A 14,705-nucleotide genomic window follows, 5' to 3' on the forward strand; every position below is an offset into this window, starting at 1 on the left:
TTTCCAAGTAATTCTTCTAGAAACAGCGATAACATTTCATTCCGAAGCATCGAGGTAGTTTATCTTTATAATTCACTGTCGAGCGGTAAAACAAAATGTCCGAAAGTTGTTTTCTACCCGGAGCCAAATCGAGTTACATTCCCTCGACCCCGAGTTTCGCATAAATTTCAAACGGTTCCACGCTGTAAACATCCGAATCAACCGTTTTATCGCGGTCTTGAACATCGAAACGAAACCGAAAAGAGAACAACTGCCAAACAACTTTCGTCGGACCGATGGAAATCGTCGTAGTCGCCGTGATACATAGTCGAACGTTACGATCGAGGGACGTTTTAACTGATTGAATCGCGATCGCCAGGAGCTCCGTCACGTTTCACCTTCATGAAAAAACAATTCACGTTGAAAATTCACAGTTCGAACAATTGTAAACGAATACGAAGCGTTTCTTCTTCTTATTTTCGAAGCAGTAGCCTGCGTTAAAATTTCATCAACAAATGTGTCTGACCACTGCTTACTATTTCTACTTATAATAGACACAAATGCACGGTATTCTTTTTGGTCTCCATAGATTATATTATTTTCTACCTAACAATTTATATCATTAAATTATAATAAGTAGATTGTCGATATTAATGCAAGTATAGACTTTTGTGAGTTAATTGTTGGAAACTGAAATCCAACAGAAATTTATTTCCCTTATTAACACTAGAACCACCGACAATAAATGTATATTTATTTAAATCCGTTGATATTATAACGAACTTTCGAAAATTTGCAAGTTTATAAATTAATTAATTCATTCACTTTCATTTCGTAATAAAGTTACAGAAGATCTGAGAAAATGTATTGTTATAATTAGACAGTAGATTTTATGCATTTATAGCGTATAGAGCTTTTGTGAAATATAATGAAACACAAAAGTTTCGTAAGATGCAACCAGTTTCCTGTTTTCCTTTGAACCAAGTAAGATACTTAACAGAAGGAAGAAATTCCTACGTTTGCTTTTGTCTTTATAAATATCTTCAGAAAATATTAGATCTTGCATAAAAATCCATAGTCCATTTATAACATTTCAATCATCGTTAGAAAAGTGTACTGACCAGTCATTTTGACTGGTAGTTCTAGTGTTAAAGGTTTCATCGTATTCCGAACAAAACGAAAATTCCATTAAACTTCATTCTACTTCTGAGTATACTGACTTCGACAATCGAATATTCCCAAAATGCATAAAATCCGTAGTCTAATAATAAGAAAACATCATTTCATATTTTCGATTTGTTACTGTTAGTATTAGGTCTACAAATTAATTCGTGGCCTCCACAATTAATTACTCAAAACCGCCATCATATTTTCGAGAGGAGATTCCCGAAATTCCCGAGAAATAGCGTAAATGTGTAAAAAGTCTTGGGGAATATTTTCAATCCTAGACTTTATTTTCAACAAATCTACGAAAATAGGGCCACGAATTAATTTATCCTTAGTTAGTATTAATTTGTAATAGGGCCACGAATTAATTTGTACACCCTTTTTCTCGAATCTACTACAAACTATGTGCTACATTTAACGAAACGCTTTTTTAAATTGCAGTAACATTTTACCTAGTGATTCTAAATGTACAGTCATGTGGGTGCAATACCAACGGGAGGGTTAACCGTGAAATTATTTTTTCTCGAGACGGATTTCGAACCTTCTTTTTTCTCCAGCACAAGGCTGCAATACGAATGCTCCTCTTTTCCACGGAACAACCGCGCGAGAAACAACAGAACCGGGATGTTTATTGCGTGATCGAGCCCGGTATTCTCTGTACAAATAGGAAATTAAAGCAGCCGGGCCCAGGGTCGTTCGGCGATATCTGTGATTTTCCACTCACCGTCTAGCCCGCTTCTGATTCGGTCCCGTGAGATTCAGGCCGCAGCTGTTACATTTTAGGCATTCCTCATGGTGGTGATTGTTGTCGTACAACGGCGACGGCTCTTGAAACAACAAACAGATTGGGTGTTATTATAAATATCCTATTCGTGGCAGTGATCACCTTTCTCTTCTTTGGATTGAGTATGATTCGCTTAACCCTTTGACTACGAACTGCACTCGCAAAACAGGACGCTGATTATATTACGATGTTGTTTGTTAATGATTTAACCCTCGGTTGTCGTACGGGGTCGAAACGAACCAAAATTTGTCTTTGAAGTAAAATATCCTTCAGGCATCATTGAAAATGGTATTACTATGTAGCAATAACTTCAGGTATCCTGAAAGAATTTTTTCGAAATTTTGTTTCAAGAATTTCTTTAGCATGATGATACTTTAAATGCTAATCTGTTACGTTGAAAATATATTCTACAATGTTTCAAATTTATCTTACAATTTTTGCGACTTAATTTAATCGGTAGTGTGACCCAGTGTGACAATTATGTTCGAAAATATATGTGTGATAACCGAGGGTTAACAAAAACATCTAATACTTTGTATAAGTTTTAGAAAATATATAATAATTATAGAATAAATTATAGAATAATATAAGAATACGATAGATGCAGAGCAACAGCCGATTAAAAAATGGGAATTTCCGAATTTCTTCCTAGAACGAAGGAAATACACCTGTTGTTCACCGTCAAAGGGTTAATTGTGAAGAAACTGCAGATTTTTATGTATATTAATACTTTTTGTGGGCTGATTTAGAGAAACAATAGCGAGGAAGAACAGCTATTTGTTCGTAGAAAATTATAAAGAAAAATTATATGTATTGATTATTTTATTGCATTCTGAATGAAGTACAATGTTTATTAAAATTGCAAAAAAAAATCTGTAGTTTCGATATTATAGTAGAACTGGGTCATCCGGACGAGTTCATTAAATATCTACCTGTCCAATTATCCGTCTCTACACTCGGAAAATGAGAATCTGCACTGTACAGGACGTTTCAAATGTAGTGTCTCGAGTTCTACTACAATGGGAATGGTTTATTTGTATAATTTTTATATACATTACTCGAAACAATTAGAGCATCGTATATCGCTTTCACTGTCAATATTGTGTCTAATTCCTGTATGATTTTTAATTAAAATAAGACTGGGTGTTATGATTGTTTTGAGCAGTGTATACATAAACTAGAACTATACTAACTCGTGTGCATTTATCTCTGATAATGAGAGTTCAATGGAATTGTAATTTTGGAATTCAAATTGAACGTGTGAAAAGGAACCATTCTTTATTTACGAAAGAAGAAAGGACTTAAGCCTAGAATAAAGTATATAAAATGAATTAAATTCAACCGGACATTTCTTACCGTCAGATTTTTTGCTTTACTCGAATTTTGTGTTATTAGCACCAGGGAAGTTTTTAATTGGTCGTATGAAATATTGTACAATTTATACGCATTATCCGACGAATAGGAGTATAATAGATAAAAAAAACAGGTTCTCATTACAGAATAAGTAAAAATTATAGGGAAAGTTTTTTCCTCTTCTCGGTGTACTTTTCCGAGCTATAATTCTTCCGTGGAAGACAAAACGATTGTCGAAATTAATTGAAACCGGCGGAGAATGTGTTTCCATCATTTAATCCCAATTTGTTCGATACTTCATTTATAGGGCACTAGAACTATCAGGGTAATTAAATTTCAATCTCGACTTATCAGAATTACTCGGTTCATTAAGCTTTAATTACATCTATAATATAATTCATTCAAATTTCCTGTACGCTGCACGTGAAATCGAGAAAGGCTTATCTTCTCTTATTATGTTCACAAGTGATAATTGCGAACGTTTATAACTAATTGTCCCATATTACCAAAACGTAGGTACTATACAGAAAATTATACATACGATGAAAATGTAATGTTAAATTGATTTATTTAAATTGCTCTTTGGTTATAGGTTTTTTAATTTTTATTACAATTTTCATAATAATATTAAAATGTAACATTCTCGAATCTATTACAGATAAATAGAGATGTTTCTTATTTCTTATGAACTTTTATTTTACTTATAATCCCTAGAGCCTTGCTGATACTGATTCACGTACGTAATTCGATATAGTTTGACACGGTTATCTTAATACTCAGCATTTTAATACCTTTAAAGTATCAATAGTCAAAGATAGTTCCATTCCAATTCTAGATGATACAGTTTGATGTGGTTTAACGAAACTACAATAATTCCTCCCACTAATATTTCTGAACGTTGATAAGGGTTGACATTCTCTAATATAGTTTGACAATGTCCAACAAAATTAACGCAGATTTTTAAACTCATACAAGCTTAAATATCCAAAGGTACATTTGCTTCGTAAAGAACACTAACGTTGTACATTACATTGCATTACATCTTGCGAACTCCCACAAACACTCTGAAACCCACTTATTACCCAAATAACACCACCATTCAGATCTTCACATTACATCACAACTTTTTACTAAATCGTCATCATAATTTGTAATCAATTCCCTCAAACTTCCTTAAACTTCACCTTCTCCGACCAATACATTCGCAAACATCCGAACTCCCACAAACATTCCGAACACTCCGAAAGACACTTCTTCCCTAAATACATCACCATTCAGACCTTCACATTACACTACAATTTTCTACTAAATCTTCGTCATACTTTCCAATCAATTTTCTAAAATTTCACCTTCTCCGACCAATACATTCGCAAACATCCGAACTCCCACAAATACTCCGAACACTCGGACACACTTCTTCCCTAAATAACACCACCATTCAGACCTTCACATTACACTACAATTTTCTACTAAATCTTCGTCATACTTTCCAATCAATTTTCTAAAATTTCACCTTCTCCGACCAATACATTCGTAAACATTCGAACTCCCACAAACATTCCGAACACTCCGAAACCCACTTCTTCCCCAAATAACACCAGCATCTAGACCTTCACATTACATCACAACTTTCTACTAAATCCTCATCATAATTTGTAATCAATTCCCTCAAACTCCCTCAAACTTCACCTTCTCCGAGCAATACATTCGCGAACATCCGAAAACACTTCTTCTCCGTCCAACCAGCACCATTCCCCCGAGAGAGCTCCATCCCTTCGAAATTCCCCCCGAGACGGTAACACCATCCGAAAACAAAAGGCATCCAATAAATTCACCGTGGCAAAAGTGGCTCGGGAAGCAAGAGAACACGGAACAGTCTTTTCCATCGGTCCCATTTCCTTCCCGCCTGTTATCCCATCGATCAATTTCGCGATACGGCGTCGTCGGCCGTTGGGGCAAGCGTGGCATCCAAGAGGAGTGTTCGATCGTTGCCTTTCACGCGCCCTTCACCCCTCGCCATCGTCCCCGATCGCCTACTTTTCCACCCCCTCACCGCCCCCATTTTTTTCCGTGTTTTATACTTAACGACCCCTCGAGAGAGAGAGCTCGTGTCGCCGAGGGGTGTGGTCTCTCGTGACGCCGCCGCTGCCATAAAGAATTCCAACGCGTGCCGGCCACGGAATTTTGATATCGCCACCCCGAAGGAACCCCCAAGCGTCGCGAGCGCCGACGTCGACGCTCTGGGCTCTCGTGACCACCGGAACGTCTAATTGCGCGAACGCACGCACACACAGGGGGTGTTATCTTGATTCAAATATCTGCCCGACCCCCGTGTGCGCTACGCCCTCCGGAGGCGAATTAATATTTAAGCCACCGCGACCTAGCCTGACTCACTTTTCACCCTGTTCTTATATTTTAATTAATACGATAATTGACCCTTGGTAGGGGACTCGTGTATGGGTGTGGATAAGATGGCCGATTTTCGGGTCAGATGCACCATTGAGTTTATAGAAATAGGAATACAGTAAATCCTCATTGAATGTTCGAAGGCTTCTCGGTACAAGGAGAAATTCTCAGGTGGTAACACTGACTTTTTAATGAGATTTGACCCGATGATAGAGCTTGGAATTTTGAAGCCAATGATACTTGTTTCAGCCGCGTGTGGCTATTAGTTTATGAAATATTTAATGTTCTGTGCCGAGGAGCCTTCGAACAGTCATCGAGGATTTACTGTACAGTGATTGACGTAACCCTCGTGTAACACTCTGTGTAAGAACTGGTTTGTAGATACGTACAGAAATAAAACTAGAACTAAAAACTGGACTATTTTACACAACTCTGAAATAGTGTTTTAGGAATACTATGTCATAGAATAGTGTTAATAGTGTTAATAGTTCTGAAATAGTGTTTTAGGAATACCATTCGAGGATTTCCTCAATTCTCTGACCATGTTATGGGAATGTAGTGTTATACGGGGGTTGCTTATATGTATTTAAACCCTTGAAAGCAGATTAATGGTGTGAGGAGAATTTTTTATGAATTTTTTGTTAACATCATAGGAAGATAGCGGAAGCTTTATTCTATCTTTGGGACGAGGGGTGTATGTGTAGATTCACTGATAACGGGGATGTTGAATATATCGTCCTAATAAGAGTTGATATTGATCTATGTCAGCATACTAGGTGTACCAATAAGTAATCCACTATGGTTTCAACATAGTAAAAATACAGCTTGAAATCTGAATACCGTTCTGATCTTCTGTTTAGTCAAAATGGCGGAGGATGATAGAAACAACGAATACTGCTAAGGTTACACAGGGTTTTAAATTATTTCAGAACAGATATGTATAAAATTTCATAAAATATAGTGGAATACTCAATATAATCATTGTACTCAATTGTAATGTCATCTTATATATATATATATATATATTAAAGGTTCATTTTCTTTATGATATAGTATACAATGGGGTAACACAATAAAATGTATTGTGTTGAATACGTTTATGCAAACGGTGATACTGTCATTAAGCCAATTAATTATTCCTGGTTTGGAATGTAAAATTGTCCAAGACATTTCTATAGCTATCGGTGATATTTATTAATGTATATAGAGATATCTATATTGATAATTAACGATTTAGTTCATGGACAGTTAAATATAACGATAGAAGACAGATCATAGTTATTTTTATCCAGGACAATATATTATACATATGCACCTATAAAATTCAGCATATATAATTTCCTCTTACTTAACGAAAACTGTCGCATGAATTATAATTGTCGCGTGACGTTTGCAGACGAGAATTTCAATAATCAAGATGCAGAAATGAAACACGAGTTTATTCTTACTCACAATTCAATTTCTTTCCCGTGACACAGTCGTCGTTGTTGCAGTAAAAATTTATTTCGAAAATAAAAAATTTGTTTCGAAATAGTTTCTCCTGAAACGTTCCTTTACATCGAAGGAAATAAAAAAGAATATGAAAAACTCAATTACGTCGAGTACATCGACTCACGTTAAATCGGAACAAAGATAAGTCTTGTCTGTCGAAAGGAAGTATTAACTGTGCTAATAAATAATCCACTATTTTTGCAATTAAGGTTCTGATAAAATGGAAATTCAAAGTACCTGTCCGATCTATTGTTCGGTGAAAATACTGTAGAATGTTGAGAAGTTGAGATATATTCATTATTTCAGTCTCACATCCAAGAAATTTGGGCTTGGTTTACAACTCACCTAAACTTTACATTACTAACTTAACCCACGCATTCTTCTCATTCACTGCCTCCTTTCATTTCCTCTCTATCTTAAATCCTAACTTATTTCTTACTATTTATTTCTTATCACCCCATTACACGCCTTTGCTTTTCCTCCCCCTTTTTTCCTTCAAATCTAACGTAGCATAAATGTTTGAGTCCTCTCGAATCAAGTATAGAATTTCCAAAAAAACAAAGAAATATTGTATTAATTATTGGTACACCTGATATAACGCGAGAAATTCAATCTATTAAACACTGCAAAGATCTTTGATTTGCAGTAACGATTATCCATTAGGATCTAAATGGGGTGGCGAATTTTTCTTAACGAGCGTCTGGTAATTACAAGAAACAGAAAATTGTTAATGCAAAATGCTACTGCAGGGGCCAGGATGGCTCCAAGTTTAATCGATACGACCATTAGAACAAAATGAAGTGTATTCCCTCTGTCTCGCTTTCATGCGAGAGACGCACGCTCGAGCGTGAAGGGTTAACGCTCGCGCGGGCAAGAAACGAACTTCACGCGCTGATTCGCGACACGATAATCGAGATTAAATTGGAAACGTTCGTTGTCTCGTTTGAAACGTCTATCTGACGCTTGAATTGAATAAGTTTTGTTCAGAAGTGCTGGCTTGTGTCATTTTTTTTTGTAATTATGTCTGACAATAACTACGAAACTGTGCTAGGAATTTTTTAAATTAATGAATTATACTTCGATTAATGAATCAAACTTCGATTAATGAATCGAACTTCGATTAATAATTCAAACTTCTATTAATGAATCAAACTTCAATTAATTATTCAAACTTCGATTAATGAATCATACTTCAATTAATTAATCAAACTTCGATTAATGAATCATACTTCGATTAATGAATCAAACTTCGAATAATGAATCAAACTTTGATTGAAACTTCGATGAATGATTCAAACTTCGATTAATGAATCAACTACTGTTAAATCAATTTCTGACAGTATGTGGAGATTGAAATTCATTTGAATAGAATGGAGAAAATGTTGTGGTTTGGTTATTCTGCACTAGATTGTTATTGTACAGATATGAAATAGGCGTAATAAGGATTAGGTATAACAAATCTGAGCCGTTGCACATGGACTATATACAGTGAGTCACATATTCATTTACATCGTTTCGAAACAATAATTAATTTTGAAAATTTGTCTGCAATTCCATTTATGTATTTTCATAGTCTTCACTTTTATCGTCCTTTCCTGATACATTTTGCTTAATTTTGAGATAAACTTTGTGGTTTGATAAGTAACTTGGCCAAACAAATGTGACAGTCTTTTGTGAACTGTTTGAGTCACTGTAGCTGTAGTAAGTATACTAAATACCTATTGTTATTAGTGGACTGTGGATTTTATGCATTAATAGCCTGTAGAGCTCTGTGAAATACAAAAAGAGACAAAACGTCTGTCGTATACAACAAGTTTTCTATTTTATTCTGAATAAAAATATTTGAGGGAAGAAAGGCCCTCTTACTTTGGTTCTTGTATTTACAAATTACCTTCTAAAAGGTTATTTTGCATATAAATTCGCATTCCAATTGTTAAGTTGTTGTGTAACAAAAGTCGATTTTCAACGTGCTTTATCTCGTCCATCTAAGAATCTTTAAACATGGGATCAAGAAATTTCTGTACTCATTGGTAAGAATCAATTGATTCTTTCTTTGATTCACAGTTTTCTGTCCAAGGTAAGTTATAATCGTTTAAACTCTGCAGTTCAAAACCGACATTTATTACATTTAATAAATATGCTTCTGAGATATTTGGAAGTTTAGAAAAAGTTTGCTGAAACCTCAAAATTGATGAAACTTAAATATTGATTATACTACGTATGATCATTACATGTAAGATGACATAATTGAGTATGACGATCACACTAAGTGCACCTGCATAATTATTAGGTGTACCAGTAAGTAGTCCACTATAGATGGTGTCCCCAAAGTCATGGTATAATTGGTCGAGTGGTGATTCTACATGCAAAAATAAATCGAAAAAAAGAGAATAACATTTTTTCATTAAAGGCTTCGTTTTCGAGATAATCGAATTTGAAATCTGCTGGACTCGCGTGCAATTCAATAAAACTTGGCTAATGAGTCTGTTAATTACATTCCTGTTCTACTTACTACCATAATTTTCAAATTGCAATTTCTCGAAAACGAGATCTCAAACGAAAAAAATTTATTTTTCTCTTTCAACTTGTTTTTATTTATACAATTACCACGTGCCCGATTGCACCACGATTTTGGGGACACACTGTATAGAACGCAGTCGTCTGCTTTATAACACGACTCTATCACTGAACTCATTTGTCGATGTCTTTTCTAGGAAAATCTATAAATTTCTTTCCCAAAATTGCCCAATAATATATTAAATCAATTCATGACTATTGTTCTAAATTCTCTGTATTATTTATAGAAATAATGAAAATCAATGCAAGCTGAAACGATAGACAAAATAAGTAAATAAGAGGTTGCGAAGAGTTTGCTTAACAGTATCTTCACGGAGAGTAGTTTAATTTCTTGTGTTCACAGTGTCCCGTGAGACGTGTTTTTCTTCGTTAAATTACGACAACATTCGATGTGTTGACACAAGGATCGTTCCGTAAACGGGGAAAAAGTGAAATACACACGAGCAATTCGATCAACGTTCCGCGCACGATTATTCTTGTCCCCGAGTTTTCGAAAGGGAAGAAAGTTTCGTCGTCCTCGACCCAGGACCTTCGTCCGCGGAACCGTTCCTCAATACGGTGGACACAAAAACTAGGGGAATAATCGTAATTTCCCAGGACGACGTGTTTATTGCGCCACGGATTCTCTTCCTCTACGGGAAATAAATAATAAAACTTGTCTCGTTAGGACCCAGCGACAATCGCGACCCCGTGAAGAACGATATTAGTGAACGAAAACAACATTGTTAATTAGCCTGTGTAAGAATCAGGATGATGGACTGTTATCGGATAAATATCGCGCCTGGTGAATAACAAGTAAGAAAGAAGAGTCCTTAAAGAAATGAGTAATGCTAGGAACGTGGAATATTCAGAAGTTACGTAATAACCTTCCTTTTATATCCTTTAATAAATAGTGATCCGAAACTTCACTTTCTGGAAACTGTACATACTTTCGAAAGTTTCGTAATAGTCAGGTTCCGAATAGCTTTCAAATATCCCGCCGAAATGAAATGCAAGGCGTTATAGAGTTGAGCGATCAAACTTTACCAATACTTTCTGTAAGGTGAAACAAGACGGAAATTTTATATAAACATAGTTCCAGAAACAGTTTATTGTGCTGGTGTACTAACGAAAAGAAACATGGGGGTTATAATAATGTATGTATTGGAATATTTTGTATTAATATTTTGTAGCGACAGGAGAAACATCACAAATATTGCTTTATCATCATCTTTCATCAATCTTCTTTTCGTATCCTCAATATCAACAGGAATACTTCACACGTTCGCAATTACTGGAACAACTTGTATAACCTAAGAGCCTATAATAACTTCAGCAGAGTGACCAAATATTTTATTTACCCTCTGCAAAAGGTTTTTCCCCAAGATGAGATCTAGGAAGTATTAACCATCGGAAACGTTTTCAATGTTTGTACAGTAACGATGCTTGGGTCCGTTTAGACCCTTAATACTTACTACTTTTAAGACATTGATCGAACGCGATCATTCAAGATGACCTGCTCTTTTTTATACGACTTAATGTGAATTAAGGTTCTGGCTTAAGTACGATTCATAGGTTGACGCTATAAAAAACGGCTTTTTTATAATTTTTGCAACAGAAAATTATACTAGATAGAGTAATCAATCAATCTAGGGTTTATTAATATATATTTTAAGGCATGGAACAAAATTTGTTTGTGTTACATTGTTTAATACTGCAAATACCAGGAATGACTGTGACGTTAATAAAAAACTGCTGCCCAAACGTTGTACATGAAATCTCGAGATTCACTCATCTGAAATAAAGAAAACCGAAGTTTTTCTTAAAACGAACAGGGATGGTTATCGTATCAAGCAGATTCAGAAGTTTCGGTTCACCAATACATTTTTATTTAACATCTTTCTCCGAAAAATTACCTAATTTTTGAACACTTTCACGAAAACTTGTACCTATCAGCAAATTTTTATTATTTTGCAATAAAGGTTCTTGACACGATAACCGTCCCTATAATTTTTAGGATAAACTTCGGATCTTCGATTTCAGATGCGTGAATCTCGAGATTTCGTGTACACCGTTTGAGCATCAGTTTTTCATTAACGTCACAAAGATTCCTGATTTTTGCAGTATACATATATTAAACAAAATAACAATCCAATTTTTGTTCATACCTTAAAATCTATATTAATAAACCCCAAACTGATTGTTCACTTTATACGTTATAGTTTTCCACTACAAAAATCATACAAAAAAACCCGTTTTTTTATAGCGTTCATATAAGAATGTACCCTTAAAAACTCGACTCCAAATGGATCCAGGACATTAAGGTGATCAAAATCAAACACATTGGAAAACGAAATTTATTAACAACCTCATGGAAACGAAATTTAGTAACAACCTAATGGAAACGAAATTTATTAACAACCTAATGGAAACAAAATTTATTAACATAATAGAAACGAAATTTATTAACAACCTAATGGAAACGAAATTTATTAAGAACCTAAATAATATAATAAAAAATATAGTCGTCAATACTCCATTGAGAGTTTCGTGTTCGTAGAGACGTTAGTTTCCCAAGTAAACGCGATTTCTTTTTCGTAATTTCTGGTAAGTCGGTTGGGAAACGCCGACGGACACACCCGATTCTGATTTCTCGGCCGTGAACACGTGAAAGGGGGGACGAAGTTTCCGTGGCGGGAGCACGCGCGTCATGATCGTAAGCCCGGTTTATCGGTGCTTTAACCTCGCCAAGGGGTTCCCTCTCGCCGCGCGCGCGGCAACAACCCGCCTGGTTTATCCGCGTTCTGAAAGCGGGATTCGTCACGAATCGTATAAAAAAAAAAAAAAAACGAAAAAATGAAGGAGCTTTTTCGACCGAGCGTGAGCCAAGCTGGCATGAAAACGAAACCAGGTAAAGTAAAATTGAACCAACACGAACGCAATTAGAGCCGTGTCCACGATGTGAAACGCAATTAAACGTGAATTCATGACTGTCTACCTGCGTGTGAATACGACGTCTCTCTTGATTTTTCTTTCGAAAGTCTCGTCAATGTCGATATAAGTACGGGATCATTAGACTGAGGATTTTGTGGATTTATAGTGTACAGTATATGTTATTATAGACTACTTATTAGGGAGGGACCCTAACTGTCCCAATTCGATTTTAACGGGTTTTTGTCGGAGGACAGTATATGGGTTTTTAATGATATAGTATATGTGAAATATTACGTGTAGAAACTCGATGATTATAAAGATACAGAGAATTGAAGTTACGAACCTTCAAGATATATTGTGAATATAAGTCAAAGTTAGTGCAATTGTGTAGGCAAAGTGAAAGAAAAATATTTCAGTGAACGGGAATCGATCCCAGAACCTCTGATTTGTCAGCCAGACAACCTTGTATTTTGATGAGTTTGGTATGTGTGGAAGTTAAAGTTAACAGGTGCTATAAATGCATCAACACCCGCAGTCTATTAATGAAATAGAACGTGAATGGTAAAAGTAAAAATTGAAATGAATTTAGAGAAAATGAAAGTAAACAGAGAACGATACGGTTTAAATTGAGAGTATCTTCTCAATTAGGATGTTTAAATTAATTGGACTTGGCAAACGCGTCTATGCATTACATTCCGTTTTTACTTACTATCATAACAAACATACGCGTTGTAGATAAATTGTCAAATTCGATTTCCTCGAAAAAGAAACTGTGACAGAAAAAAATTTTATTTTTATTTTTGACTTATTTTTTCTTATAAAATCATCGCCAAACCGGTTATACCACGATTTTAGGGACACACTGTATTATACATTCTTATTGTATAATAAAAGAATATTGAAATTATTTAATGGAGAAGGTATGTCACTTAGATACTGCTTGTATCATCATGGAAACATAATATATCCTGAGAATGTCAAAGAAGTGTCCAGTTCTCTAGTATTACATAAAGCTGCCTTCTCATATTTCAATATTTCTCTGACTCATTGTTACATTGTCCGTTGTAAATGTCAGTTTTAGATGTCACCATCTGTCTAATAATAGTCACAATAACTGGGTAAAGATCAGAAACTTCCTAAGGTTAGGCTTTTGGAAATTTCACGGTCATCGAATCCACTTCAAAGGAAATTTTCATGTTATTTTACCGTAGACCCAAGTATGGAAGTATTTTAGAAAGTGTCGATTTAATACATATAATTTAATAAATGATATAGAGTATTTGTTTATCAGCCATTTAGAATTTAAAAGACATTTTTATATATTTAATAACCGAAAAATCTTAATTATGATTTTCGATAATTTCATATATTAAAGATTTGTCAAATCTCAAACATTAGCGCGTCTACACAATAACAATTACGCTTTGTAATAGTTAAAATTTCGTATTTAAATGCCAAGATTAGTAAGACAAATCACGATTAGCGAAGCAAGTACTATAGAATCACTGACAAATACATTTATTACCAGTCAAGCATAACAATCGTTATAAACCCAGACAAATGGAACAGGTCAAGCACATTCATAAAATATACTAACCACCTAACCCAGTATCTACACATACACCACTGTCATCTACAAATGAAACGACAGTTTCATTTTTCATAATCCACACAAATCAGTAGAATCATACATTCATGTTCAGGCAAGCAAACTGGTCATTATAAACTCTGACAAATGGAACAGGTCGAGCACATTCATGAAATCCACAAACCATGTAACCTAAAATCTACACGAATAAAACCGTCATGTACAAACGAAAGTTTCATTTTCCAAAATCAAGCAAATCAGTAGAATAACGCATTCACGACCAGCCAATTAAACTTTTCCGTTCGACTCCACACAAGTAGAAGAGGTCAAGCATATTCATAAAACCCACGTACCATCTACCCAATATATCACAACAACGAACACCATCGTCTACAAATAAAACGACAGTCTCATTCACCAGAACCCACGTACTTCTCCTGCACACCA

At 35.1% G+C, this 14,705-nt stretch overlaps 1 protein-coding gene across 1 annotated transcript in view; it reads right to left on the reverse strand.

Moving 5' to 3' along the window:
* Positions 1-14,705, reverse strand: part of LOC107189407 — a 59,230-nt gene that overhangs the window by 20,016 nt on the left and 24,509 nt on the right. The window contains exon 9 of the mRNA XM_015577932.1: positions 1,871-1,973. Coding sequence (XP_015433418.1) covers positions 1,871-1,973 — 103 coding nt within the window. The remainder of the gene's footprint in view (positions 1-1,870; positions 1,974-14,705) is intronic.

This window comes from Dufourea novaeangliae, unplaced genomic scaffold (assembly GCF_001272555.1).
Source record: "Dufourea novaeangliae isolate 0120121106 unplaced genomic scaffold, ASM127255v1 scaffold147, whole genome shotgun sequence".
Lineage (NCBI taxonomy): Eukaryota > Metazoa > Arthropoda > Insecta > Hymenoptera > Halictidae > Dufourea > Dufourea novaeangliae.